The sequence below is a fragment of the Anomalospiza imberbis genome, chromosome Z (genome assembly GCF_031753505.1).
Source record: "Anomalospiza imberbis isolate Cuckoo-Finch-1a 21T00152 chromosome Z, ASM3175350v1, whole genome shotgun sequence".
Taxonomy (NCBI): domain Eukaryota; kingdom Metazoa; phylum Chordata; class Aves; order Passeriformes; family Viduidae; genus Anomalospiza; species Anomalospiza imberbis.
The window spans coordinates 32323661-32349912 of record NC_089721.1 but is presented as its reverse complement, the minus strand read 5'-3'; the positions used below and the strand labels follow the sequence as shown (position 1 = coordinate 32349912).

The 26252-nt window shown below is 35.3% G+C and overlaps 1 protein-coding gene across 13 annotated transcripts in view; it reads right to left on the bottom strand.

Moving 5' to 3' along the window:
- The window catches only part of NFIB (nuclear factor I B), a 175407-nt gene that overhangs the window by 24243 nt on the left and 124912 nt on the right, over nt 1–26252 (bottom strand). For 3 of the 13 annotated variants that reach the window (XM_068176367.1, XM_068176373.1, XM_068176370.1), the window contains exons 7-10: nt 18571–18702; nt 15971–16218; nt 5391–5556; nt 1820–1902 (exon numbers count right to left, since the gene is read on the bottom strand). In XM_068176367.1, the coding sequence (XP_068032468.1) occupies nt 1820–1902; nt 5391–5556; nt 15971–16218; nt 18571–18702 (629 nt within the window). The remainder of the gene's footprint in view (nt 1–1819; nt 1903–5390; nt 5557–15970; nt 16219–18570; nt 18703–26252) is intronic. The other 10 variants (XM_068176368.1, XM_068176375.1, XM_068176376.1 and 7 more) reach the window with 7 other exon arrangements.

The window sequence follows — 26252 nt, the reverse complement described above, 5'->3', positions numbered from 1 at the left end:
TTAATATAATGAGACTATGAAGCAATACACTTTAGACATGGGAACAATGGTTTAACATAGTAGCATTAAATGATTTTTCTGCTTCTGCAGTGTATGTGAGATTTAGCTTAGTTTCCCCTTCCCTCTGAGCCATTTGGCCACACGTTTTACCATGAAAGGGAGTATCAGACACAACGCATGTAAATACCAAAGACCTTTGAGATCCCTCTCACTTTGATGTTCCAAAGACACCGCTGAAATTTTTTAATCTATTTTGATCTACATAAAGATAAAAATAAATAGAAGATGCAAAACATCAGCAACATATATGTCAAGTTCAGCCAGGAGAAAACTAAATAGGCTTCTACTTTCTGGCATGTGACGAGAAGTTACTAAGTTTAGAAGTCTTTAAATGAGCTTGGAAGGCCTAAGCAGGAGCAGTCTGCAGAAAAAATTGTGTCCAAAAATACAGAGGGGAAAAAATGTATTGCGCATCCCTAGATTAACAGGATGTCGGAGACATTTCAAAGAACACAATATAAAATTTCACAAGAACTTCACAAATTACATTCACTGTACATAAAAAAGAGAGGTTATGTGTGTGCTTTAAAAAAATAATAATCACATGTTGTGTATCTTGAAAAAAAATATTTCATAGTAATTACAACATATCTCATAATAAAAAATCTTTGAGAGGTTAAAAAAATCCAACAAAACAATATGCCAGAAAAGTTATTGAGAAATTAGTGTCTGGAAAAGACACTAATAGTCATTACATATTTTCATAATAAAAGTGTACAGATGTTTGAATTTAAGTCTTACTAGTTAAAAAAATAGTCAGCAACACATCAGCTATTCTGAATAAATTATAATCTTTATGATTTTCTCTGAATTCTGCATGTGGTGACCTTTAAAATGGACATACTGCCTCCTTGCCAAGGAGGCAAGGCCTATTTAACATCCTCTTTCTTATTGCCACATTCAGCTTTTCTCCTTGTAATATTTTACATGCTGTGAACTTCAAAGTGCTATACTGTTAAGATCTAAGAGGAATACAAACACACATCATAAAGTACATTAAAATTCTAAAGTGTCTGAATTTATTTTTGAAATGTACCATTTCTTTATGTGCATGGCCTTGCTACTGACTGCAGCTAATTTATTTGTATGGCGTGATTAATCTCAGCTCTATATTTTCACAGTTTGGGTAAACACTTCATTTGCATTAAATTTACAGCATTAATGAGATGTGAAATTTACAATGCTACTTGAAATATAAATGATGTAAGAAACTAGAATAAAAAACTGTTTTTGTCACATTTGAAATCAGCAGACCAATTTGAACTTATTACACTAGAAATGATGATGTGTTGCCTTAAGAATTTGGTTTTATAACTAATTTTCTAAAAGTAAAATGAAGAAATGTGTTAAACATCTGGAGAAAAAGGAAACAAAACTTGAAAATAATAAACTGTATTTTTTGCTTTGAAAGTTTTGCTTATTGTATAAACTGATTTTGAAATTAGTATTTGTTTCTTCAATACCTCATTCTACTTCCTAAAATCCTATTTAAGATTAAATGTATGAACTCTTGAAAAATAAAATATTGAAAGAAACATATCAAGAGTTCCTTAAGATGGGACAAATCTAAGAAAGAAAGAATAGGCTAAACTGATATTTCTTAAAGCATTCAATTTGTTTTGAATAAACATCATATTCATGTGACAAATACTGAGAACTTCAAGATTTCATTCTAATCCAAGGTACCAGTGGCAGCATGTAGGAAGGTAATATCACAAAAGCTTCTCTACAGCATTACACCTATGTGAAACTTGCCCACCTGTTGCTGGTGTAGGAAGGATGGGTCTCTTGGGCTTAGTCCCACATATCGATTGGCTTGGGATGTGCCTGAGGCTGTGTAGGCTGATTAAGGAAGAACAAAACATATTGATAAAAACACCAACCTATCAAATCTATTACCTTGAGCAGGTACAGTACAAATATAAGAGATCCAGAGTTATGATTTTGCAATATATAGGAAGTGTCTTTGGCTTTTCTCTAAGAGAAAGCAAAAGAAATATTGGACCAGATTTGGAAAGGCATGTGTAAATTCCTATAAACTTCAATGGAAGCTGCATGTGTAAATCATAATGATGTCTCTTGACAATAGTAGATCCTTTGATTATTTTTTTTTCCAAATTAGTTCATAATTTATTTATTTGAACTAATAAAACATTTAATTTCCATTATACCAATCTAAAGCAACTGTGAAATCACTGAAATTGCCATGCTGATAGAAAAAATATTCATGATCGCATTGTTTTTATTTCTGTAAAGGCCCTGTTTTTACCAAGAAAGTACCAAACAACTGTAAAAGAAGAACATAAATTAGAATAAAAATTCTGGTTTATTTATGTGGCATGAAATGAATATTTACTGTAATGGGATATAATCTGATTAATATTTTCCTAATAAGGGAGCTCATTCTTATTGTGCAATATAACAGAAAATATTAAACTCCACCATACATTAGAAAACAATATTTTCTGAGGGGAGCTGCTAAAATAATTCTCTCGCTACCTGCTTCAGAAGATTGAAGAAATCCATTTCTGAGGAGAAAGGGAATGTTAAGTGATGCTGGGATTAGCTACAGAGAATGTATCCTTCACCTGTACGACAAATTCTTCTCTGGTCTCTCCCAGTAATTCCTAAGAGTCATTATGTTCTCATGGCTTTTAGTGGCACTTATCAAATTAGTTAGGTGGTCTTACTCAACTACCCAATGTGGAGATGTCCACACTGCAATCTGTGGTATCACAGCCTGGAAATTTGCCAGAAAAATAGCAAAGACTTAGTAGCAAAACTACTAAAACTGGACAGACACATAGAAGCATGCCAGTGAGAAGTGAGATGACAGTACTTACTAAACTGGCCTGCTAATATAAAGTTCACATGGAAAAAAACAAGAAAATGCATCCATTAAAAAAAATAAGATTCTATATATAATAAACAGGCTTTACTGAAAAACTGTCATATGAATTAATCAGTTATTTGAAGGAAATTATGATGGAGGCCACAGGGTTCCATAAATATTATTAAAGCCTGATGTTCTTCCTCATTAACAAAAAATTCTGCTATAGCACTTCAGAATGAAAAGCAGTGCTAATCATTTGCCAGTTTATTTTCATCATACTGAATAATAATGATAGTTTTTTGTCCAAGTTATAGAAATATATAACTATATATATTTTGGACCAATCAATCAGTCAATCACTACAAATAAAAGTGAAACTTTGCCATAAAATATGTTTAATGTTGATTTTCCCATTTGGTTAACATCAGTAATGAGTGTGGTGGACCTATTATGACTGATTATAGAGTTTTACTCATAATACAGTTTATTTGTACTCATACATAATTTATATATCAGAAGGACATTATCCCTCATTTTATTGTTATTTTTTTCAACAAGCTATGTTTCTTCATTTTTTTATGCTCCTAGAGTTACCAACCCAGACTAATGTAGTTTTCTGAAAATCATAACATCCTGAGCTGGTGAGGTGTTATACACCATCTTGTAGGCAGTATGGCCGCATTCAAATAAAATTTGCAAATAGGGATTTTTTTCTATTATTATTTATGTGCTGTAGTGGCAAGAATTTACTTGGAAACTAATATGGAAGCATGAAGGAAGCCTTATTTTAAGTATCTAAGCCAAGATGTTCTAAAGGTTCAGCAGGAATCAGCTACTCAGGTTCCCATGAACTGCACAAGAAACTGGGTGATGATTTAATTGGAAAATATGATCCAAATAGTTCCCTTGGTAGTAGGACAATGCACAGATTAGGTATGCTTTCCTATAATGATGATTATAAGGTCATATAACTAGAAAACATCCCAAAACAGTTCTGGCATTTACTGTGTTCTTTTTGCCATTTTTATCAGAAACCCTGACCTCATCTAAGAGGGACATGTAGGCCAAGCACAATCATGTCAAAGTAGTATGAAACCACAAATACTCGAAACTGTACAAGTACTTAGTTGTCTCAGTTTTTTGTACTGGTGCAAATGTTTAGAGCAACAGCTTCAACTTTGCTGCTAAAACTAATTCTTCTTAAAAGGTCCAAAAAATGTACTACAAATCACCAGTCGGGCTACAGATAGACTCTTAAAAAAACTAATATAATTAAGACCTCTTAACAAAACTAATATACTGAAAGGGCAGATAAAATGCTTCCATAAAAGAAAATATATATTTTTATTTCTTAATTTTTAATATTTGAGCAGTAGTTTCTCCAAAAGTTGCTACTACTCTTTTATAATAAATGCTTAAAACAGTCTTCTCCTTTAAATATTATGCCTTTGAGTCTCATCTCTTCCTCAGAAAAGTTTTAAAGCGGTGTAATACCTGAAAAGGATACTGTTTATGGTCTCTATTAATGACAGACCAATAATTAAGAGTCTATTTGAAGTTCAAATATTAAGTAGGTCTAGAACAAGTAATTTTAATTTTTACAAATCCTAAAGTGACTAATACTTTTAAAGACTGTTAAGATTTTTTTCCAAGAACTGTCTCCTAAAAATCTGCACCCCTCTGCTAAATGCTGGCGACACCGGCCATCTCAAATCCAAATAAAAGTTCAAGGACAAGAAAAATTCAGAACACAGTTGAAAAGCAACATTCTACACCACTTATCATGAATACTCTGAAGGGAAAAAATTAGTCTAGATATTTGCCCTTGTTTCTAGAACTGCAATTCCATTGAAGATAATAGGACAAATAACATGATCCTATATGTAATAAAGAGCTTAACACACTGAAGTTAGAGTTTGTTACTTTCTATTATAAAAAAACAACAAGAACAAACAGTGGATCTACCATCCCTTGTAGAAATGACAAGGAATGAAAATTTTCTTTTGCCACAACAGTTTTTTTTGCTAAAAATGACACAACCTATATTAACATGCAATTATCATAGCTCAGATTCAGTGTTGTAACAAGGTTTGATTTCTGTAGGAAAGTTCATTGAGGAGCAAATTATCCAGTGCCTCTTTGGAATTCCATCTGTGGATCATTGTAAAACCTTTCTGTCTGGGTGTGCTTCTCAATGTCTTAACAATGTCCACCTCAGATGAAAAAACACATTTTCTTTTCCTTGAATAGTGGTCAAATATGCAGGCTTTTCCCTTTCATTTTGCTTGTCATGTCACAAACCTTGGTTTGTGTAACATGATCCATCAGCTGAAATTTTGGGAGGAAAAGCTTTGCAGTCAGAGCATGTTTGCTCTCCATGTAAAATGACGAGCACCCACTTGGTCAAATAGTAGGAAAAGACGCCTTTTTCTGGCCTGAATTTGAAATCATATAAAATCTTTGATGGACATTTTTTGTTTCCTAAAGAAATACTTACTGGTTGCTGTAGGTGAAGATGCCTCACCTTCAGTGGATGTAGTGATGGGTTTAGTATCTGTCATGGTCAGGGTCACAGGTCGCACCGCACTGTGATGGGGAGAGGGTGCCAAAACTGGAGTAAAATGGCCAGGCACTTTCCCTACTACTTGACCACTGCTGTTAGGCTACAAAACAAAACCAAAAGAATGCCTTGTGAAACATACACATTGTGTTTAAGGAACCTACCTATCCTAGGGTTTTCCAGAATTGCCCATCATGATAGCACCTGTGTTTTCGAATGTGCTGCTCTAAATAGGTTATGTATTTCCATGTGATATTTTCACCAGGCAGGTCCCTTTTCAGATAGATAGTACATCTTTGGTAGCAGTACTTTTTATTAAGTATTCTTCCACATTCTTCCTTCCTGGGTGCAAGTGAATCAGATTGTTTCCAAATATTTTTGCTGCTCAAGCAGTGTCTGTGAACCAAAATCCCATGACAACAGGAGTAAACTGACCAGGCACAGGTCCTAATTTATGAAGTATTAAGAACAAACAACGGATGTAAAACCTCTGTTTTCACATGCCATACCACTCTGGCTTGGAGGATAACCAAGACTTGACCACAGTTGTCCACAGAGGTTACTCACACTGGAGGGCTAACTAATGATTCACAATTTGGGAATAGGGTAGAGGGTTTGGATACGATGCACTATAATGTACACATTATAACAGCTAGCAAAAAGCCACTTACTAAAACCACAGAAGTGTTTAATAATGGGAACTTTGCAAGTCAAGAGCATAAGTAATAACACTTCTTTCATAGATACAAGAGACTGTCATATGACCTTATGCCAGGTACAGGTCATCAAGGTAATATGATACTTTCTACATGTAGGCACATCTGAATATGGCAAAGTTGACTGGCAAATATATGTTTATCCAGTGCTTAAACATACCTTAGGTGTTCTGCATGACTGCAAATACTCCAAGGATAAATAACTTGCAATAAAAACTAGCACATAGTAAATAGCTTTTACAACAGCAGCTGATAACTTCTCTCTTATACTGATTGTGTGTTCTATGAGTCACAAGTATTTTAAAAGTCATACAAGCATGAAATACTGGGAATCTTTTAATCAGAAGCATCTTGTCAAATTAAGATAACCTAAAGACATGGACTGATAAAGGACACAATTCAACTGATTCAAGGAAAGGTTAAAGGAGGTAAGCATGACTATGGTAATGAAATAATAACTGGACTGACACAATTACCACAAGTATGTGAGAAGTATAAACACGCAGAAGAGGAAGGAATTATTTGGAAAATACAGGAAATGCATACTTGGGTTAATGGAATGAAATTGAAAAGAAGGAAATTTAAAATAAATAGCACAAGAAACTTCCTGGCAGGATGATTTACTAAACTTTGCAAATGCACCTGAGGGAGAGTTTTGTTTAGGACATCTAAAGCTAAATTAGCAGAAAACACTAGAAAACACAAGTGCACATGGAAACCAATATGGTATCCATAGGACCATTGAGCAGTTAGCTGACTATCTCCCCCTCTAAAATCACAAGCCTTACAATGCAAAATAACAGTAAAAAACACACTAATTATGAGTGGCAAACTACCCCTCCTAATGAGAAAAAGTTGCTTTCTAGACACAGCTCTTGTCAGGAAGACATGCTCACTAAGTTGGACCGGATTTTCACCATGCTTCTAGGGAGTGTGCTGCAGAGGCAAGCCTCCTCTCCTGTCCTGGCAGCCCAGCTGTCCACACAGCCTGCTGGAGGGAATACCACCTCTCAGTTGCATCTGGTAGCCTGTAGGTGGATCTGGTAGCTTTTAGGTGGATCTGGTATCTTGTAGGTGGACCTGCAACCACAAGGCTACCATAGGAGCCTTAGCCTATGTGGTGTGCTAACATCACACAAGTAGCTGAGAATCTCTTACCAAAATTATAAACTTTTGTTAAAATGAAGGAAAAAGATTCTTTGAATCCCTATGGATTTAAACAGACAGTATAATCAGCTTACAAAAGCAGCTGTCTCCAAAGACAGAAAATAATAAATTAGAATAAATGAAAATAAATTAGAAGGTCATGGGAGACCATGATGATTTACAGAAATGTATCACCTTATATTGTACAGTAGTGATCCCAGCCAGGGATCCAGTGGTTCACATGGACCTCAGCTTTGTCCTTATCCATATGGCCCAAATGAGCAAACCCACTACTTGTTCAGACAAACATTAAGAAAAAGATTATACTTATACTCTATTTTCTTCTAAACCAAATTCTTCTAAACCAAATTATGTGTGATACGTAGTGGCAGTGCAGTACATCACCCCACTCCATCCAAATAAAGGGTGAAATCCTGTGCTTGTTGACAGCCGTAGAGAAAGTACCAGTGATTACAGTAGATGCAGTTTGTGATTCCCCACAGTAAGTGCCTCCATTTCTTTCTTTTTTTTTTAATTCCCCAGATTTCCTCCTAAGTGGAAGTTCTACATCTGTTTCACATGTAAAAGCGAGTGCAGATGCAACACAAAGACACTGAGGTCTTCTATTCACAGAAAAGAAACCTCTCAGGTAAAAAACAATGAAAATTTGTTACTTTAGTAAGTTTAATTCTTACAGTTCCCAGATTTCATACTCTCCACATTAGATTGCAAATGCAATTGCAATCCAAGTGTAGGAAAGCACCTACCTGGTGTGAAGTTTACAAATACAAATCTTCTTCAACAATCAAGCTGTTTTTAAGATGTAAACCAAGGTTCTCCTTTTGACAAAGGTTTTCATTAGAAATGGTACACTTGAAATTTGCTTTAAACTTCAGTGTTTTTCATAAGTGTGCTACTTTTGAAAACAGAGTTTATGAATGGCACTCTCATACTCTCACAAATTCTATTAGGAGAACATCTCTCATAAGAAGCCATCAAAAAACATCCATATTTGTTTTTCTTGCATGCAGTGAACAAGAGTGGAGCAATTAGCCAAACTTATATTTAAGCTATCACAACTAATTTGCAGCTTAAGATCATAAAAGTACTCCTAAAAAACAGATCATGCAATTGCCTCAGAGTTATTTCTTTGGCTTGTCTTCAGATTGACGCATATAGTGCTGCATCAGTTTATACTGAATTCACACTTCCATAGTTATCTTTGGAAACACAAAACTAAAAGCTTTTGAAATAAAAGTCTAGATTTTGGGTGGTGCAATTGATAGCAGTACAAGCTCATGAACATCGGCTCTCTTAAGTGTCTCAAGTCCTCTGAGCTGCTTTAAGTTTTCAGTCCAAAAAGAGAAACCCTTTGGTCAGAAACAGCCCCTTCATAATCTTATTGAAAACTGATAGCTAGAAAGAACTTCTGTGACCTATTCTCCTTTTGTCCTTTACAGTTATATCAAATAATATTTTAGCATGGAAACTCCATATCTATTTGGACACTATCCACTTGAATTAAAAGTGCAAATTCTTACAGTATTTCATTTAACACAAATTAATTTTTTCCTTATACAAAACACATTCAATATTCTAGTTCCAGTTTTCCTGAAGAGACTCTTACAGACAAATGCATTGCAGGTGAAGAATCAGCTGTTACCATCAAATAGGGCATCAATATGTCTATGTGATGGATTCACAGAGGCAATGTCTGAGGCATAAACCTCAAGCTAATTCCATAGCTGTGTTAGACAAACAAGCTGTGCATTGGAAAATTTGTGAGGAAAAGAAGTTAACATAATGAAGGTCTGGGAAATTTAGCCCTTATTTATGCAGGCATACATTTTTCTGCTCTTGGATTGAACACTAATTTGATTTTCAGATCTGTTACAATTTTCATCTTTTTTTTTAATTCCACCATCTTGAATTGCCACAGTTTAATTTATGTGCCCAAAGCCAAAGGCAAGTTGTATTTGCTGTCATAGCTGTAACATAACTCAGAATGTCAGGCTGTTGTTATCTGATGGTGTGCACTGTGCACATTTTATTTTAATCCTCAGGTCTGAAGTCTGAACAGAAACATGTAATCAATATGAATACAGACTTTCTTAAAGCCAGGATTCACTGTATCTCTTTTCCCTGGTAGGATTTTTGAACATATTTATAATCAGTAATTAATCAACCTCCTTTCAGACTTTTGTTCACATACATGCCCAAATATCCACAGATTTAACCTTAGTTATTCAGTTACAATTCAGGACAGTGTTTTGTCATATAGTCCACTACTTTCAGTGTTACAAAAATTATTTCTGATGCTATAATGAAATAGCAACTACTAACATCTACAGATGAGCTAACCAAACACAAGTTTGACACATCTATTAAAAAATTCACATGAACTATTTATTTCTTAAATTATCAACTATATTTGATGCTCACATATGCACTTTAAGAAATATATTGTAGTTACACCTTTCAATTCCAAATAAAATAAATCCAGTTTTCCTTGAAATCTTACGTACAAATCACCTTCAAACAAATAATTAACAAAGGCCAGAAATCATATTAATTTGTGCATGTCCTAGGTATAGCTACATATGATACTCTGCTAGGTGTTTCAGAAAGAAGTTTCAAGGCTTAACAAAACATTATATTATCCATCTAACCACTACCCTTGGAGAATAATATATTTGCTTCTCAAAACACCAGTTTTTAATATAAATTCTGTGTTTCACAATGTTATCCTATTATAGCTAGGTGATAAATCAGTGAATGTAGTTCAATCAAACTGGATGTCATGCATTTGGAAATACCATTTCACCCATTTCCTCTCAAGAATTCCAGTTGCTTGTAAAGGTGAAGTTCCAATATTATGGTGAACAATATTGCTGTAAAACCCTATGGCAAGGTAGTTTTTAGAAGGCTGCTTGAAATAATTTTGTTGACAAAGGTATAGAAGATACAGTTTTGGATATTTTGGTCCTTTGCTCCCATACCAAATATCTTACATTAAAAATTGTTTGCTAAACACATCTCTGAACTTGGAGATCATAGCTGATAAGTTCAGTTTTTGAGCCCACATCATTGTGCTGTGCAATGCCCACGGAGAGTGATGAATATTTTAGAAAATTTACAACCGAAAGAAACCAGAAATATCTTCCATTTTTCTAATTTCCCTCTCCTTTTTGTCTAGGGCACCCTAATGCTCTATCACCTCTAAAAATCAAATGGCCATGTTGTTCTCCTACCAGACATAGCTGAATGGTACAGCAGTGGGTTTCATGAAATGTGTGAGACACATATCCTCAATTTATCACCCACCTGACTAATAATGATGCTTTTGAGACTCTGCTAAACATAAGAGAATGGTATTACTAGAGTACCACCAGTGTGACTGTTGAAAATACTGTAGGGCAGTTTGAACCTGATGGATTCCATGAAGCATTTGCTTCTCACAAATCAAGGCTGCACAGGTTTCCTTTCTGCTATTGAACACTAATGTAGCAACAGAAATGGCCTTTGCCTTCTTTTAGTGCCCCTTACCACTTTTCAGAGGAATGAATCTCCCTGGCTTCCCTATTAAGACTCTGAGTAACTCAATGTGACAACACATCTTACATAGACTTCTGAAATATCATACCAAAGCTTTATGGGGTATGACATGCAGCTACCTGTCTGCTTGAAAAATTAGCTTTAGAAAAATACACATTGCTGCCAGTTCTTGGCTGACAACATCCCTTCTGTGCTTTCTATAAGAAATCAAGGTGTCAACTTTGATCTAGAGAGGCCCAAGTCTCATTCATTTGGTGAACTGATGTATGAATTTTCATAAGACAGTCTGGAATCCTACATCCTGAATCACAATTTTACCTGTGATAAACTTTACCTGGATAATTTTGTGTGACAGGAGCATGGGAAAAGAATTCTCATTGTAGATAAATGTTCAAGAGATATCTTTATGTTACATAGCATTTCATGCACTCTGAAGGCATATATTTATGCATTTAGAGCAGATTAAATACAAAATAATAATTTACAACTGCAATTAAATCTTAAAACAGCTTGTCAGTAGGTAGTGTTAAGCTAGGATTCAATCTTTGCCTTCCAATCACAATTAAAAATTGCACATTGCCTTATTTAATCTTCAATCATTTCTGAAAAATTACAAGGAAAGGCTTGTCCAAGAAGCTGAAAATTATTAAACATCAACAAATAAAAGAGTTCCTAGATATACCAAAGAAATCACATGCACACAATTTTGCATGTTTTTTTGGCTTATTCTGCTAGTACTCTCCCAAGAATCAACAGGAAACTCTTTGACTAGCCCAAAGAGATCCTTACAAGATCCCCTCATCAACACCAAATGACTGTAATTATTGTATTGAGGAATGTAAGACAAAGCATCTGCCTGGCATCCCTGAAGAATGTACCTTTCATTGAACAAAAGGTTCAATATCCCAATCAATTACAGAAGGAAAATAAGTGGCCCTATGAGCTTCCAGAAACAATTATTCTCAAGCGCTTCAGATATTTGTGTCTTCAGACAAAGATAAAACCAATGAAAAGATAAAGCTGCAAAGTAACCCACTCTGCAATAAAGTATGTTTTATCAGACACAGGAATTTTAGCCAAATATGTAGTCATATATGCTGCAAATATGCAGCAGTTCATTCAGCCAGTAGTAGATAACACATGTAAGCCATTTCTTGTAAGAAAACAGTCCAATACTTAACCCATCAAGTTCAGTTAGTTTTACCATATCACCAAATCTTCTTATATCATCATAAATATCACAACATTTGAGCTAAGGTTACAGGTAAACTGTGGCCTTCATAATAATTTACTCAAAAAACTTGGAAGATTGTTTCTGTTTGCTTGGTTCGGTCAGAAAAAAAGATAATTCTTACTGATACTCTGATGTTCATTGGCAGGATTCACCTCAACTGTTTGCTTTACTACATTTCCTTTATCACACTTGCTGATCCTTTTTCTGTGATTCACCACACCTTCATCAGGAAATTATTCCATTTAACTCAACTGTGAATTATGTTTGGAGGTTTTGGTTTTGATTTCAGCCACACAATTGATATTGTATTTGTTCAGGCTCATTGGAAATCTTATTTTGTTACTGTATATGATTCTTACACTCCTGAGTAATAATGAATTTCATGTGTGTGCAGATTAGTTCATGTGTGGATCTGTACTTGTGTACACAGATACAGAGGAGGTAGTATTTTCTAAGATTAAAGGATTCACCCATCTGGAATCATTCAAAAAGGAAATACATGCTGGAAATTTGTGGTAGCTTTGAAAACCTCAACACACTCTACATGGATAAATACCGCGGGGTGATTAGACACATATCAATCAGTTTTTGATGAAACTTGCATTGAATAATCAGTATCAGTCAGGGACACTTGCACCCCATCAAAATACAGATCTATCCTCACACATACAATCTCAACCAGTAACATGAGTACCTAGCTAAGAAAAAAAGCATTGAAATAAATATACTAAAGAGGGCTTAGCAGAAATTCTAAATCAGTGGAAAGTACAACACTTCTCAAAACCCAGGGAACTTACCAGACTACTAGCTTGAGACAACTCCAGCTCTATATCTAACAAGATCTATTTGTGTTCAGTACATTTGTTTGTTTATTCTCCATATTGAGCAGGGGATAAAATGCAGATATTCACTAAACCAGCAGCAACAGCTCCCTTTTGTTTAGGATCATCCATTGTTGAACCATTTTTCACTGCAGCCAAAGGGCCTGTTTGAACTTCCTGACTGTTCATCACACATAATTTGGACTATTTAACATTATGTCAAGAAAATTGCTCAGTGCTTCTCAATGGGAAACTATGAGATCTCTATATCCTTGAACTAGCTTTACTTAAAGTATTCAACTGAATAGCATGATTGTCTCCCTATAATCAGTGCAGCAGTAATGTAATTAATCTCAAAATTGCAGTGTGGAGTACAAGGCATCTCAGTTGCTTGTTGTAACAATCTAAATTAACGTATTACTGAAAGATGTTCAGGAGGGACAGTTCATTTTAGGTAAATGCTGTTAGGGTATCCATCCTTTCTATTTCTACAGCTAAATTAAAACTATCATCATATTTCTCCTTTTGAAATCCAAATGAGTATGTTTTGAGGTGGGAAAACCTAATTAAATTTGATGTGGTATTCCTGCAGATGCAGTTTTGAATTTTATAATAATTAAATTTGTTTGAATAAAAATTCATGTTTTATTTAGAAAATAAAAACTGGTTTGGCTCAAAGCATCCTATTGTATCAGAACAATTCCCTTTTGTCACTAAAACTTCACAGACCGTTGCTTCTTCTTTTCCTAAGCAAAAAATTAATCCTGCTGTTTTACTTTTTATACAGCCAAACTTTAACTATTTTATTTAGTGATAGTTTGACCAGGCATGCAACTACTCCAACTTACAGCAAATCTCGGAGATGAACTTCAAAGAATTAAATTTTTTAAATATTCCCCTAATAATAGTGATTATTTATAATACATTATGGTGAATATATGATGAAGATGCCTGAAATTGCATATTTTATCTCATTTACCCTATCTCTTCTCTTCAGGAACTAAACCAAATCTCAAATGAAATGAAAAAAATTACCTTAATAAAAAGGTTATAAAAAGTGATGAAAGTTGTAAATTTGGGCTAGTTAAATCTGTTATTCCCTATGGAATATACAAAAAGATGAAGTATTCTCAGTTTGCTACTACTCTGTAAAAAATCAGCAGACTAAAATTTAATCTTTTAAGGTCAAAAAAATATTTTTTCAACCAGAGATAGGGGAAAAGAGATGGGCAAAAAGTTGAAAGAATAACTCCTGCTCAATGAACATACTCTCCAATGTTAAAATCATAAGACAGCACATTTTTCAACTGAAAGTCAGATAGTTCATTTAGATGTAGTTTTTTTTAGTAATGATCCAAAGCAGGACATGGAACAATCCAGAGAGATTATCACCTAATCTGCTCTTTTAACATATATAAGAAATCAAAATGTAAGTAAAACAAGCACTGACTAATTAAAGAAATGCATAACAGTAAGGGCCTGATTTAATTTACATAATTTTCCCTTAATAGTGCCTAATTAAGACATCAGTTAAAAAAAAATCCAACAGAACTCTGAGATTTTCCGCACTGAATTAAAGCTAAGGACTTTTAATGGGTGTCTTAATTAGACTTTGTTATTCATGGAAATTTTACACAAATTAAAATCAGGTCCTGCATGCAACATTCCCAGCTGAGTCTCAGAAAAAATGCTATACAGGATTGAAAGAATTTTAATCTGTGTGCAGATAGCAATTTGTATTCTGAAGTCAGCATACTCCACATTCAGTTTATGGTTTAATTTGCAGTAATACTGTAACAAACAAAACCCACATAGTCACATAGTCAGAATTTCTTTCTTCAAAGTAAATTTTGATTTTATGGACCCACCTTTTTTCCTTTTTTTTTTTTTTTTTTTTTTTTTTTTTTTTTTTTTTTTTTTTTTTTTTTGTTACTTAAACATACAGGAAGTCATGTGGCTGAACCAGGAAATTAGCCCATGGGGACAATAGCCACCATGACCTTCTGCACAGTCCAAAGGGTACAAATCTGTAATTCAACTGAGAAATTTTGATTCAGTCTTAAGTTCCATTGCTGCTGTAACCAAAATGAATGCTGCAAGGCCCATCATTATTGGTGAAAAAAACCAACCTAAGCCCAAAACAAAATACTGTCATAGCAACACCTTCATCCCTGTTAAGAAAGGTCTTCCAAATGAACCTAACTCTTAGGAGAAGGAAAACCTGTCTCTTCAGTTTACATACACAAGGCTCTTTCAAAAAACATGCTAAAGCAACAGGGCTCCACAAGAGTCTTTCAGAAAAGGCATCAAAAATAACAGCCTGAGCAGGAAAGATTACATTACACTGACACTGGACATATTCTAGGTATTGACAAACCAAGTCTCAACTGCAGTTTATCCTGTAGTGCAGATCACGTGGTAACGCTGTGTGCTGGGAAAGCAGTTTTGCACACAGTCCTTCACAAATTACTTCACTAATGAAAAACACATTAATTTCCAATATCAGACACAACTTTGAACCCATGCAGTTTCCAGGAGTGCATCTGCTATGGCATGTTCTCTACAAAAGGAAGAAAAAAGAATTTGCATGTCTGTGTTGTGCTCACTATTCAAAGAAATATCAGTACCTATGGAACAGGGCAAGTACTAACTTGCAAGAGTTTATTTTCATCGCCAGGCTATAAATATACCTGTATGTCCATGCCTGTACTTGGACATGCATATGTACCAGCACACTCCTTGCTGTGGGAGCTTTGCCTCTGGTGGCCCAACCTGCAGGAGGGGTGCAGGACCAGGACCTGCCCTGTTGCTGCTGACAGGGCTTTCAGTAGAGTATTTTTTATACACCTGGCAGAGGAAAAGCAAGTAAATATGATTAACCAGCACCCTTTATTCAACCACAATGAACAGGATAAGTTGTATCACTTATATAGCAGCTCCAGATTTCTCTAAGACCAGAACTGGCAAGGCACCAGTCTAGATGCCTTAGAAGACACATATTCCTCACAGGACTTGTTTCGGAGGGTTCACATAATTTTACAGTACCTGGCTAGTCTGCGGGCTGGATGGGTCGTAAGAAGGTACATAGTTCTTCAGAGTATCCTGAGGATTCAGGTGGGGAGGATATCTGATCGTTGGATGAGAGAAGTAGCTAGATGGGGCAGGAGGGAGAATAGCTTGTGCTGGAAATGGCAATGGTGAAGGTGGAGGTGGAGTTCTAGTTGAGATGACTGGAGAAGATAAAATAAAATTAAAATTACTTCGCATCTTGTTTCTTCTAAAATTCTTCACCTCTGTGTTACAGCAAAAAAAAATAAAAAGTCAGTTATAAACCAATGTATTGCACTCTACTTAATGGCATTTTTACAGAAAAACTTACAGGTCCCGTCTTCAAGTTATCCCAGGAAATGAAAAGTGCAACTTTTTCAAATTCATAAATAGCGCATTTTGTTTTGGTTTTGTGGGTTATGCCATCATAGCTTTTTCATTTTTTTAAAACAGAAGTCATTCTCCAACATAAAAGATATTCCAATTACATAATTTTCCCATCTGGAGCCCAAAAAAATACAATCAAATACTAAATAAAGCCCCCACTTTTATTTACAGCTCTTCAACACTGAGGAAAATCACCAAGACCCAAGAAACAAGGATTCCTCACAGCATTGGAATCTACCTGTCTCATTTGGGGACAAGGCAACATCTACTCATTAATATTTGTTGACCTTTATGAAAATATTAATGAACATTCAACTTCAGGGCCTGAGAAACCAATCCACCCAATAAAATTATCTTTGACTAATAAAAAAATTATCTACCTTACCCATTTTTATTCTTTTCATTCTCTTTATTTCCAGCCCCTACTAACACACAATTTTCTACCTAAAGACCGTGTGCAGTGTCTAAACTGACGATGTTCTCACAGTGCAAGGAAGGTACAGATTGTCTTTCTGGTGCCCAGTTGTCAGTCTGGAAGTGTAGAGCTTTCTTCTATCACATTGCACAAGAACACACCTTTCACCCTTACTACACAGTTAGAGAGCACATACTTGGTGTATTAAAAAAGAGGTGCTTAGTTCAATGGAAATGGAGAAGGGACAAGGAGTTTCCATTTTCATTAGTGGAAAAATACAAAATCAGGTCTGTAATATAAGGTCATTTTTACACTGTTCAATGGTTCTCTACTCTATCAGCACAAGGATATCAACACTGCTCTTTTGGACCACCTTTCACATCTCTGGGTTCTTCAGCTTGATTTTTAAAGGACTTCCTATATTTTTGGGCATTGCTTATTGGCATTATAGAACAGACTACAAAGATTAAAATGGGGTTTTCCAGCAAGTAAATAATTCACCCACAAGTTATGTTACGATTGTCATTCAAGTATATTTTAAAACTATACTGTAAATTAAATATAAAGATATACTCATAAGTTGATTTTGGTTTTGGTTTTTTGGTTGGTTGGTTGGTTGGTTTTTGGGTTTTGGTTTTTTGTTGGGTTTTTTTTGTTTATTTTTTGTTTTTTGTTTTTTGTTTTTTTTTGTAGCAGGTTCATTTTACTGACAGCTCCACCAAGTTCAGTTTAAACAAAATACTAATTACTGCTCTAGCATGTCAGAGCTATGCAAAACAAATACAAATGAAGAGAAATCTTTCCCTTCTATTTCACCCATCATCTCTATATGCTTGAGTATCTGCTGGTAGTGGAAACCTCAGAGCGACCAGAATGAGTCCAGGACCATTTTGTAATAAAAAATAAGTGGATGTTAAGGGGAAAAGAGTCCTTACACATTAATTTAAAGGGATTCACTTGAAATCATGGAGGAAAAATAAAACAGAAACTTCTCAAAGCAAAACTGCATGAGAAAGAAAAAAAAAATTCAAATCTGTTTTACTCTAGTCACTCAGCTCTGCTGAAGAAATTAAAACTTTTATACATAGTTTATGTCAAGGAGACATGATGAGATGTTGAAGGGACACTTCTGAGGATTGTGTTCTCATCTGAAAACCATGGTCAGTCTCACCTATAAAATTAAAATTAAACATACCATGATGCTGGAATTTCCCTGTCATTACTGATAAACCCTCCAGACAACAATCATATTTCACATATCTTATCCTTACTTCAAGAGAATTTTTACTACAGATTTACCAGTGATTTCAGAAAACAGGTGTTGGAAATACTTAATTGGGACTCTTTAGACTCAGCATTCGAAAGAAGCACTGGTACTTATTGTGTCATATAGAGAACATGTTTGTGACTTCTCTTTTGTATAAAATCCTGCCTATTCTGGTATTTAAATACAATATAGTCATAGCAACAATAATAAAAAAGGGATTTAGATGATAGGATGAAATACAGGGAGGATTTTTCCTCTGTCAGTGTCTTCATGAATTGTACAGTTTATTTTATTCACTGGTTAATCCTAAATCCTTTTTAGTGACTTCCAGCAGTCAGAGTACCTGAACAGCTAAATGAATACCCCTGCAAGGATATCCCAACCTTTTCCATTTTTATTTTCACGAGTATTATAAATTGGATTAGGTCTCTAAGATATTCTGCAAAAATGCATCACAATCTGATTATAGGAAAGGAGAACAGAGCAAATGAACAGGGAGGTTTTTATTTCCTCCTCCATAACCCTCACCACTGTGTGCAACTCCTGGGATTCCTGGGTGGTGATGCTGGGGAAAAGTGCTCAGTCTTGATGACGAATCCTGGGGAGAAGTAGGACTAAACAAAGGCTTTTCAGGTTTCTTCATTGTAGGAGAAGACATATCTACAATAAAAAAAACAATGTAACAGTAACATTAACTTAGAAGCCTGCCTCAGGACACATAATTTTATAGACAAGATATTTCTTTTTGCTGCTCTTGCACAAATATCGTATGATGATCCAAATCCCTTACGGTGGATAAACTAATTTTAAATTACTGCTTTCAAATTTAAGAATTAAAAATAATGTCTGTACAGGTCTTTGTCCTGCAAAACAGAAACTACATTTCTTTCATATCAGATGAGTCAAATAGTGAAAAAAATTATGTCTTTAGAACTTCCCTAGACACTTCTCAGCTTCCCAGAACATCACCAAATCATCTGTTCCTTCAACAGCCACTTAATTTTTATTGCATTTTTTAATGGAACACCTACACGCAGGTGTGTAGGGTAATTGCCATGCACATGCCAGTTTATGGTGTTTATTTTGTTACTTCAGAACTTATCTCTTACTCTTCCCAAAACCATAATGAATCAATGTAACCTCCCTAAGAACAAAGGGATACTTTAATTTGTCTCGAATAGTCCATGTCTCAAGGTTGGTCCTGTCACTTTTTCCTTTGAGTTTCCCTATCAATAAAAACATTTCTTTAGAGCTCACTATGTGAAAATAACACACTAGTAGGGAAAAATGTGTGATTTCTACCAAGCTTATTGAAGTTCCCCAGAGCAAAAAATCTAGATTTTTTTTCTGAAAGTTTAAATTAATTGATCAATATCTGTTGGACTTTGCACCAAATTATTTCAAGTATAATTGCAATATTTTTATAGAACAGACATCTATATTGTAATTGGTTCCATTTCAAATCAATGGACTAACTCATGTTCAAAGCAGAGATAATTTCTTAAACACTTTACTGAATAGGGGCCACATTGCAGCTGACTTTCCTACATGAATCACGTTATTTTTTAAATTATTTTTGACCCTTTTAATATTGGCACACTCTATTCTGCTAAGACAGGCCTGAAAAATGTGAATGTCTTATTGAGACCAAATTGGATCAATGTTTTCTGAACTGAACTTAGAGCAGGACACATGAAACTGAGAGTCCATTTCTTTACCCTGCCCCATCCCGCTGTCAATTCCTGCACAGACACTGGCACAGATCCAGAGTAGACTCTGCCTGTGACTCTCCACCATCCCATGCAATTCCCACCCTCCACTTTGATCCCGACTACTATGTCTGGTAAGTGCCAGAATACCCTGAAAAGTTCATATCTTCAACAATGCTGCCGGAAAATGATTTCTTTGTTTTTAAGTTTCAGGAAGGGATTCCAATCCTTATTACTTTGAGAATGAAAATAAAACAGACTTTTGGGGAAAAAAAAAACTGAAATACAGATGAAAAGCAGAAAGATGCCAAAAGCACATGGACAAAGTCATTTTAAGGTGAAAATTAATCAGACACAGTGTCCTGTTCTGCTGAGAATGTTTTTCAAATGTGAAATTCTCAGCGCTGTTCCAATTCACTGTTGTTTGTATTCTCATATTACTTTGGAGATAGAGCACACAGACACTGAAACAGGTAGCATGTCACACATTCTAAAGCATTGCATCAAAGCAAAAGGGGCTTATGCAAATAAAAATAGTTAGAACATCTCATCTTCCAACAAGGTAAATCTGCCTACATAGGAAGGCAGAAAAGCTTCTGTGAAACATAGCATATGTAGCCTGCTCATCAGCAGCTTGCACAAATGGTGCTCCAGATGTATAGCTGCTCAAGACAGCCCAAGGCAACAATTTTCATCAATTCTAATGTGATAAAATGCTGCAGGGAAAGTGCAGAAACATGTTTACATCAGCCTTTAATTAAACTGTTGTTCACTTCCAAAGAACCTTTAGGAAACACTAATGAGACATGAGTTTTGGCAATTTCCTCATCAAAGCAAAGACCCTCTTCCTCAGTCTAAAGTAGCTTGCCATCCAGGCAGTTCCTGGATGAATGTCATCTTGGCACAGCACTTGGCAAGCCATCTGTAAGGAGAATTCAGCTGGAATTGAACAGTGACCCAGGGCAAGTTTAAACATCCACCTGCCTGTTTCTGGACACCTGACCTGCTTTCTTGATCACCACCACAGCACAGCAGCTTCTCTTTCTTGCTTATGAGAGATGCTTATAAGCAGAGGTAGAAGAATCCATAAACAAATAATAAATATCTTCCAATCTTTTAATTCTAGAAAACTTTTTATTAATATATTTTCTACTGCTTGGTTTTACAAGCCATTCCTTACAAGGTACACTCTTGCAAAGAACAATCTCTAAAGATTTATTTACAACTCACTAGTGTAGTATCTCCTCCAGGAAAATTAAGATAAATCCATATACAGCTACAGTATATATCACCATAATGAAGGACAAAAACTATGGAGTCCGTAGCACCAATGTTAAGCCATAAGTGGCATCCTTCCATGTTACAGTTTTAAATGAACTGCTCTTTCCCAGAGGCAGTACTTGGGATGATTTCTGGTAGCAGGATACACTACATACATCACAGCCAGCTTGGCCTCAGTCTTTACCTCATCTGATAGGTACTCTTGCATGAAGCATGTGAAAACTTTGGTAAAATTTTGAATTCACTTTGGATGTCTGTATAATGACAAGAAATCCCACCATGCTCAGGAGAATTTGTTTTGCTTTACACCTGCACATGTGAAGAAGGAGCAGAGCCACTTCACACAGGCAGAGCCAGCATGACCAATTTTCTGATAGCTCAATATGATTTCCTTTAATAATGTAAACATTATGTATTTCTCAACTGTGCATTTTAATAAGGCACCTAACGCTGAATACTGACAGCTGAGTGACTTTAAACCACAACCACCTCTCCCTTATTGAAAAAAGGCTTTGTTATATCTACCCTAAAGACTTGGCACTGGGGCAGCTGGATGGAAACTAAGATATATGAAAATCAAAACGTATTAATTTCTTTTAATGAATTATTTTAATTCATTTCTCTTTTCCACAAGAAGAAGAGAAGGAGTGGGGACATATTTTTATATGGATATGTGAATAAATAGGAAAGAGAGAGAGATGTGCCTGAACAGCTGGGTGTCTGAAATACTTGATGTCTGTAACTGAGAAAGACTGGCTTAGAGTTCCTGTTCTGTACCTGACAGAGACCAGTCTTTGCAACTAGCTCGTTCCTCTTACAAATCTGTGTCCTAATCCTTGACTTGTTGGTGTCTTATTGCACTTCACTGTAAGTGTTATCTTGGACCAGAGATAAGGCCTCCTAAAAATTTATTTACTTTCATGAAAAATTCTGGTAATTGAGGTTCTCTAGAATAAAAAAATCAACAAAATAAAACAGAACAAAAAGTCGTGGTCAGTTCCGTGCTATGGTTTATTGAGACATGTTTAACAACTCTCAAGGTAAAGGTCTTTGTACTCACTTTTGAGAGAAACAACAGCGTCATGCAGCTGCATGCATACTGCTTAGCAGCTGGGAGTGTTCTGAACTTTAGGACATGTGTCAAGGTTTGGAAAGAGCTGCTCATTTCACATTCAAAAGACTGATCTGTTTTACTTCACATTTTAAAAACTGATCACAGTTTTACTTTTGCTTCTACATCAAGTGTGGAAAACCATTTTACATATGAAAATTTTACACTAGATTAGAATATTTCAGTATATGAAGACTTGATAACCTCCCATTTTCATATCAGCCTATTTAGCGCCAATGTTATTTTCACTGGCACACCTCTGATATTACATAATCCAGTCTACCGGACTGTGACACCTGTTTTCCCATCAGGAACCATGCCCAAGGCTAATCAAATGTTCTGTTGTGCTATTATGCCATTTCACAACAGATAAACCATTTCAATGTATCATCTTTTGAGATTTGTATTGAAAAACTTAAGAAGAGAAACTAGACTAGAATTTCCACCAGTGTCATTTTCAGTATTGTAAACTTTCAAGAAAAACACTAAAACAATACTGCAATTCAGAAAAGCTACAGCAAAATGAGTAAATTAATTGCAATAGCAACAGAATTTCTTTTTTCATTAGTCATATAATAAATTACACTATTTTATTTTGTTTTCTTCTGTAAGTATTCATATATATAAGAGAAGAAAATGATACAAGAACTTCCAGACAACTGAAACGCAAAAGTCAAAACCCTTTAGATGAAGCAGACATGTCATTCTTCTCATCGTCAACCACATGAACTTGCAGAATACTGTACTCCATTGCCAACAGTAACATTCTGTGGGCTGTGTTTACCTTGAAGATTTTCTTTACCTCAGCAGAAAGGGGTTTGAACAAGAGACAGAGGGTTTTAGCTACCTGCCCTTACGCCTCCCAGCATACTGGGGGAAGGGGGATATAGGGAGGTAGTGTGGAAAACCCAGACAAATCCCTGTATAAATGAATCTAGGACACACTTTGCTGACATTTGTGACTAGCTGTATAAAGTTGGACAACTGAAATTTTCCATTGCATTACTGAGTATCCTAATTTTTTATGGACAGAAAGTAAAACAACTCAGTACAGTTCCTGTTAAAATTATATGCACTAACTTTTGGAAAGTATAATATAGTGCATGGACATTTAAACTAAAGTAATTGGGAAACCTGCATACACATTTCCCAAAATTAATTTTTTAATTATTTTTTTAATTTTAACAGAAAGTTATTTATAAAATGGGGGATGACCAAAGCTGTGATGGTCAGATCAAACCATTAATATTGAATATGTGAGCACCAAAACTATCCCCACCCCAAAATAACTTCAAAAAATGTCCACCTATAGGACAAGACATACAGACCTAATCCCATAATTGTTGTTTGACAGTATCTTATTACATGTACATAATTAACTGCATACTGAAGAGATTATGTCTACGTAAATTTACAGCTACTTGCACCAAGATTAGGCTGAAACTATGGTACACTGTCCTGTAAAGGCTGTGGGCAGCAATTCTTCATTTCCATCCTTTAAAAAGACACCTCACCACTTCTCGCCAGGAAGTAACAGTAAAACACCCAGAAGAGGTTCATAATCAGCATGACTATGTTACTATATCTGTACTGTTTCCTGTGAGAAGAAAACATACCTTTTTTCCTATGCATTGATCTTCTAGATAAATCTAGCCAGCCTTCCTCACCTTTGCTCACCCTCATCTTATACCAGAAACACTGTCCTGCTGGGAGACCCCCAAGCTTCAGATGTCATCATGGAGATCCTTGGGTTCTGGGGTGCTGCTGTTGGAAGGAGGTGAAAATGTCTCCATCGCCTTCACAGTGACCCACAGGGACCAGCTGCACCCCTGCAGCTGTCCACAGTGATGTCCACAGTGATCTTCCTACAAATGCAGACTCAGACACAGAAGTGGTTGGATGAACACTACAAGACAGCCTGTCAGATTTGTATGGGAAGTACTTGGGACTAACACAGATGTCAGTGCAGAGCTACCTATTAAACATGGAGCAGGCACTGCAAGTAATGAGGCTGACTTTGGAAATAGAGATAAAAGGCATCAGACCAAAAATACTGTGTTGCTATAACAAATATATATACCATCACTAAAAAATCACTGCCATAAAAAACCCTTAAGAAGCTCCAGTGAATTTCAGGTACTTGAGTACTTTTTTTTTTATCTTCACACTTCAGAAATAGACTGGGCCATTTCATCTTCTATAAATCACTGTTAAGAGGTGTGATTCCTGTATATGGCTGTGATAGAAGAGCATTGTGGAAGAATGAGAGAAATGTTCCTAAAAACCAAAAATTTATAAAGACTCTGGAGTACATTTTAGTCATTTATTAAGTTATCCTACAAAAATTCATCCAGACCTCAAGGAAAAATGTACAGCTGTCACCTTTCATTAAGGCTGAGACTCCAAGGACCTTGGCCAGAAAATAAATCAATACTGTAATCATAACTGCCAAAGTCACAAAAGTATTTCCAGTTTCTAATGCAATAAAATTAAACGGCTATTTGAGATAAAATAATGTGAGAGAATTTGTTGATTTAGAAGCACTCAGATGATAAAATCTTTTTATTGCTATTATAGTTTATACTGGTAACAGGAATATTTTAAGAGGCGTGCCACATTAATTGTTGATCCATCTGGGGAATGGTTTTGAATGGAGACAAAATCATAAAGTCAAACTGAAATATACTACTTTGATCAAGTTTGATACAGATTGTTTGAAAGCAGTAAAAAAATACCTTTTAAATATATCTATGTACAAACATAGAAACACAGAATCTATGAATGAGGAGAGGTGCCAAAAAAATTGCAATATCTCTTCTTTCCATAAATTAAGACATTCTGCACCAAATATGTTAAATTACGCAGACTTACACATACCCTACAAGTTCTAAAAATAAGTGATCAGTTTCAAAATACTAAATCTCTTATTCAGTAAAATTAGAATAAGAAAATTACACATAATAGCTCCTGGGACAAATCTCGCATTGAGATGTTCATTTTTTCACTCATTTCAATCAAAGGATATCTACCATCCAGATAACAGGATGTTGCTATAATATAAAATTCATCACAGGACAATGGCCATGAATACAAGAAAATTTCCTTTTTGCACTGACATCTTTCATTGATCAATATAGAGACCTTGGCTGTATTCACCTCACTAATCACACATAGAAAACATTAAGTAATAGGTCTTTCCGCAATATATTTGTTAAAACAAAAGACAAAGAATCTGTAATGAGACTTTTTACAGCGACTTTATTGAGCAAATAACAGTCGTTTCCAGGAACACAAAAAAAGCAAACCTTTTTTGTATGCTTCCTATTGTATCTCCAACTGTATTTGTCTTTCTGTTTCTTCATTCAGTTGGAAACTTAAGTGTTCATGGGCTGAAGGAAAAGTCAGGTTCCTGCTCTGACCAAAAGATAAACCTCCTCATCTGCTATTCTGAATACTTGAAGATAATTATAAACCAGTTTGTAAATTTGTCTAAATGTACTTTAAATACAGAAAAACAGATATCATCTTTGTTGCTTTGTTTTTTGAAGACAGCATAAAATTAACATCACTCTCAATAATGCAGGATGTCAATTTTCTTGATGTACAAGCAACTTACTCATTCTGAAGTAACATTTTTGCCATCCTGTTCATGGTATGTTTACTTTCTCTGTATTTTCATTAAATAAGCATTTGGGAGATCCTTCACCTAATTTTCTATACTTAGTGCCTTTCAAGCTTTAAGTGTTTTTCTTCTATATAAAAATCATGTTTGACTTATTCCAGGTACCAGCAGCTTTTCTTGCAAAATTGCCACTATAGAAAACAAAAGTAAACCAATTCCCTATTGATCTTGGATTTGTTTAAACTATCCCAACATTTAGCATTATTTTTAAGAAGTAGACAAAGTTCATGCACTGAACTCTGCCAACACCTTTTTCTGCAATGAGGAAGAACAAGGAGAACTCAAATACGGCCTTCAGATACCTCTTCCTTGTTAAGGCTATTGTTTGTTACCATGATGCCATTTTCAGAGGCACAGCAGCCAACAGGCTCACAGAAGCCATGGCTAAAAATTTGCTCTGGAAATACACTTTGAGAAGTTAGCCTTG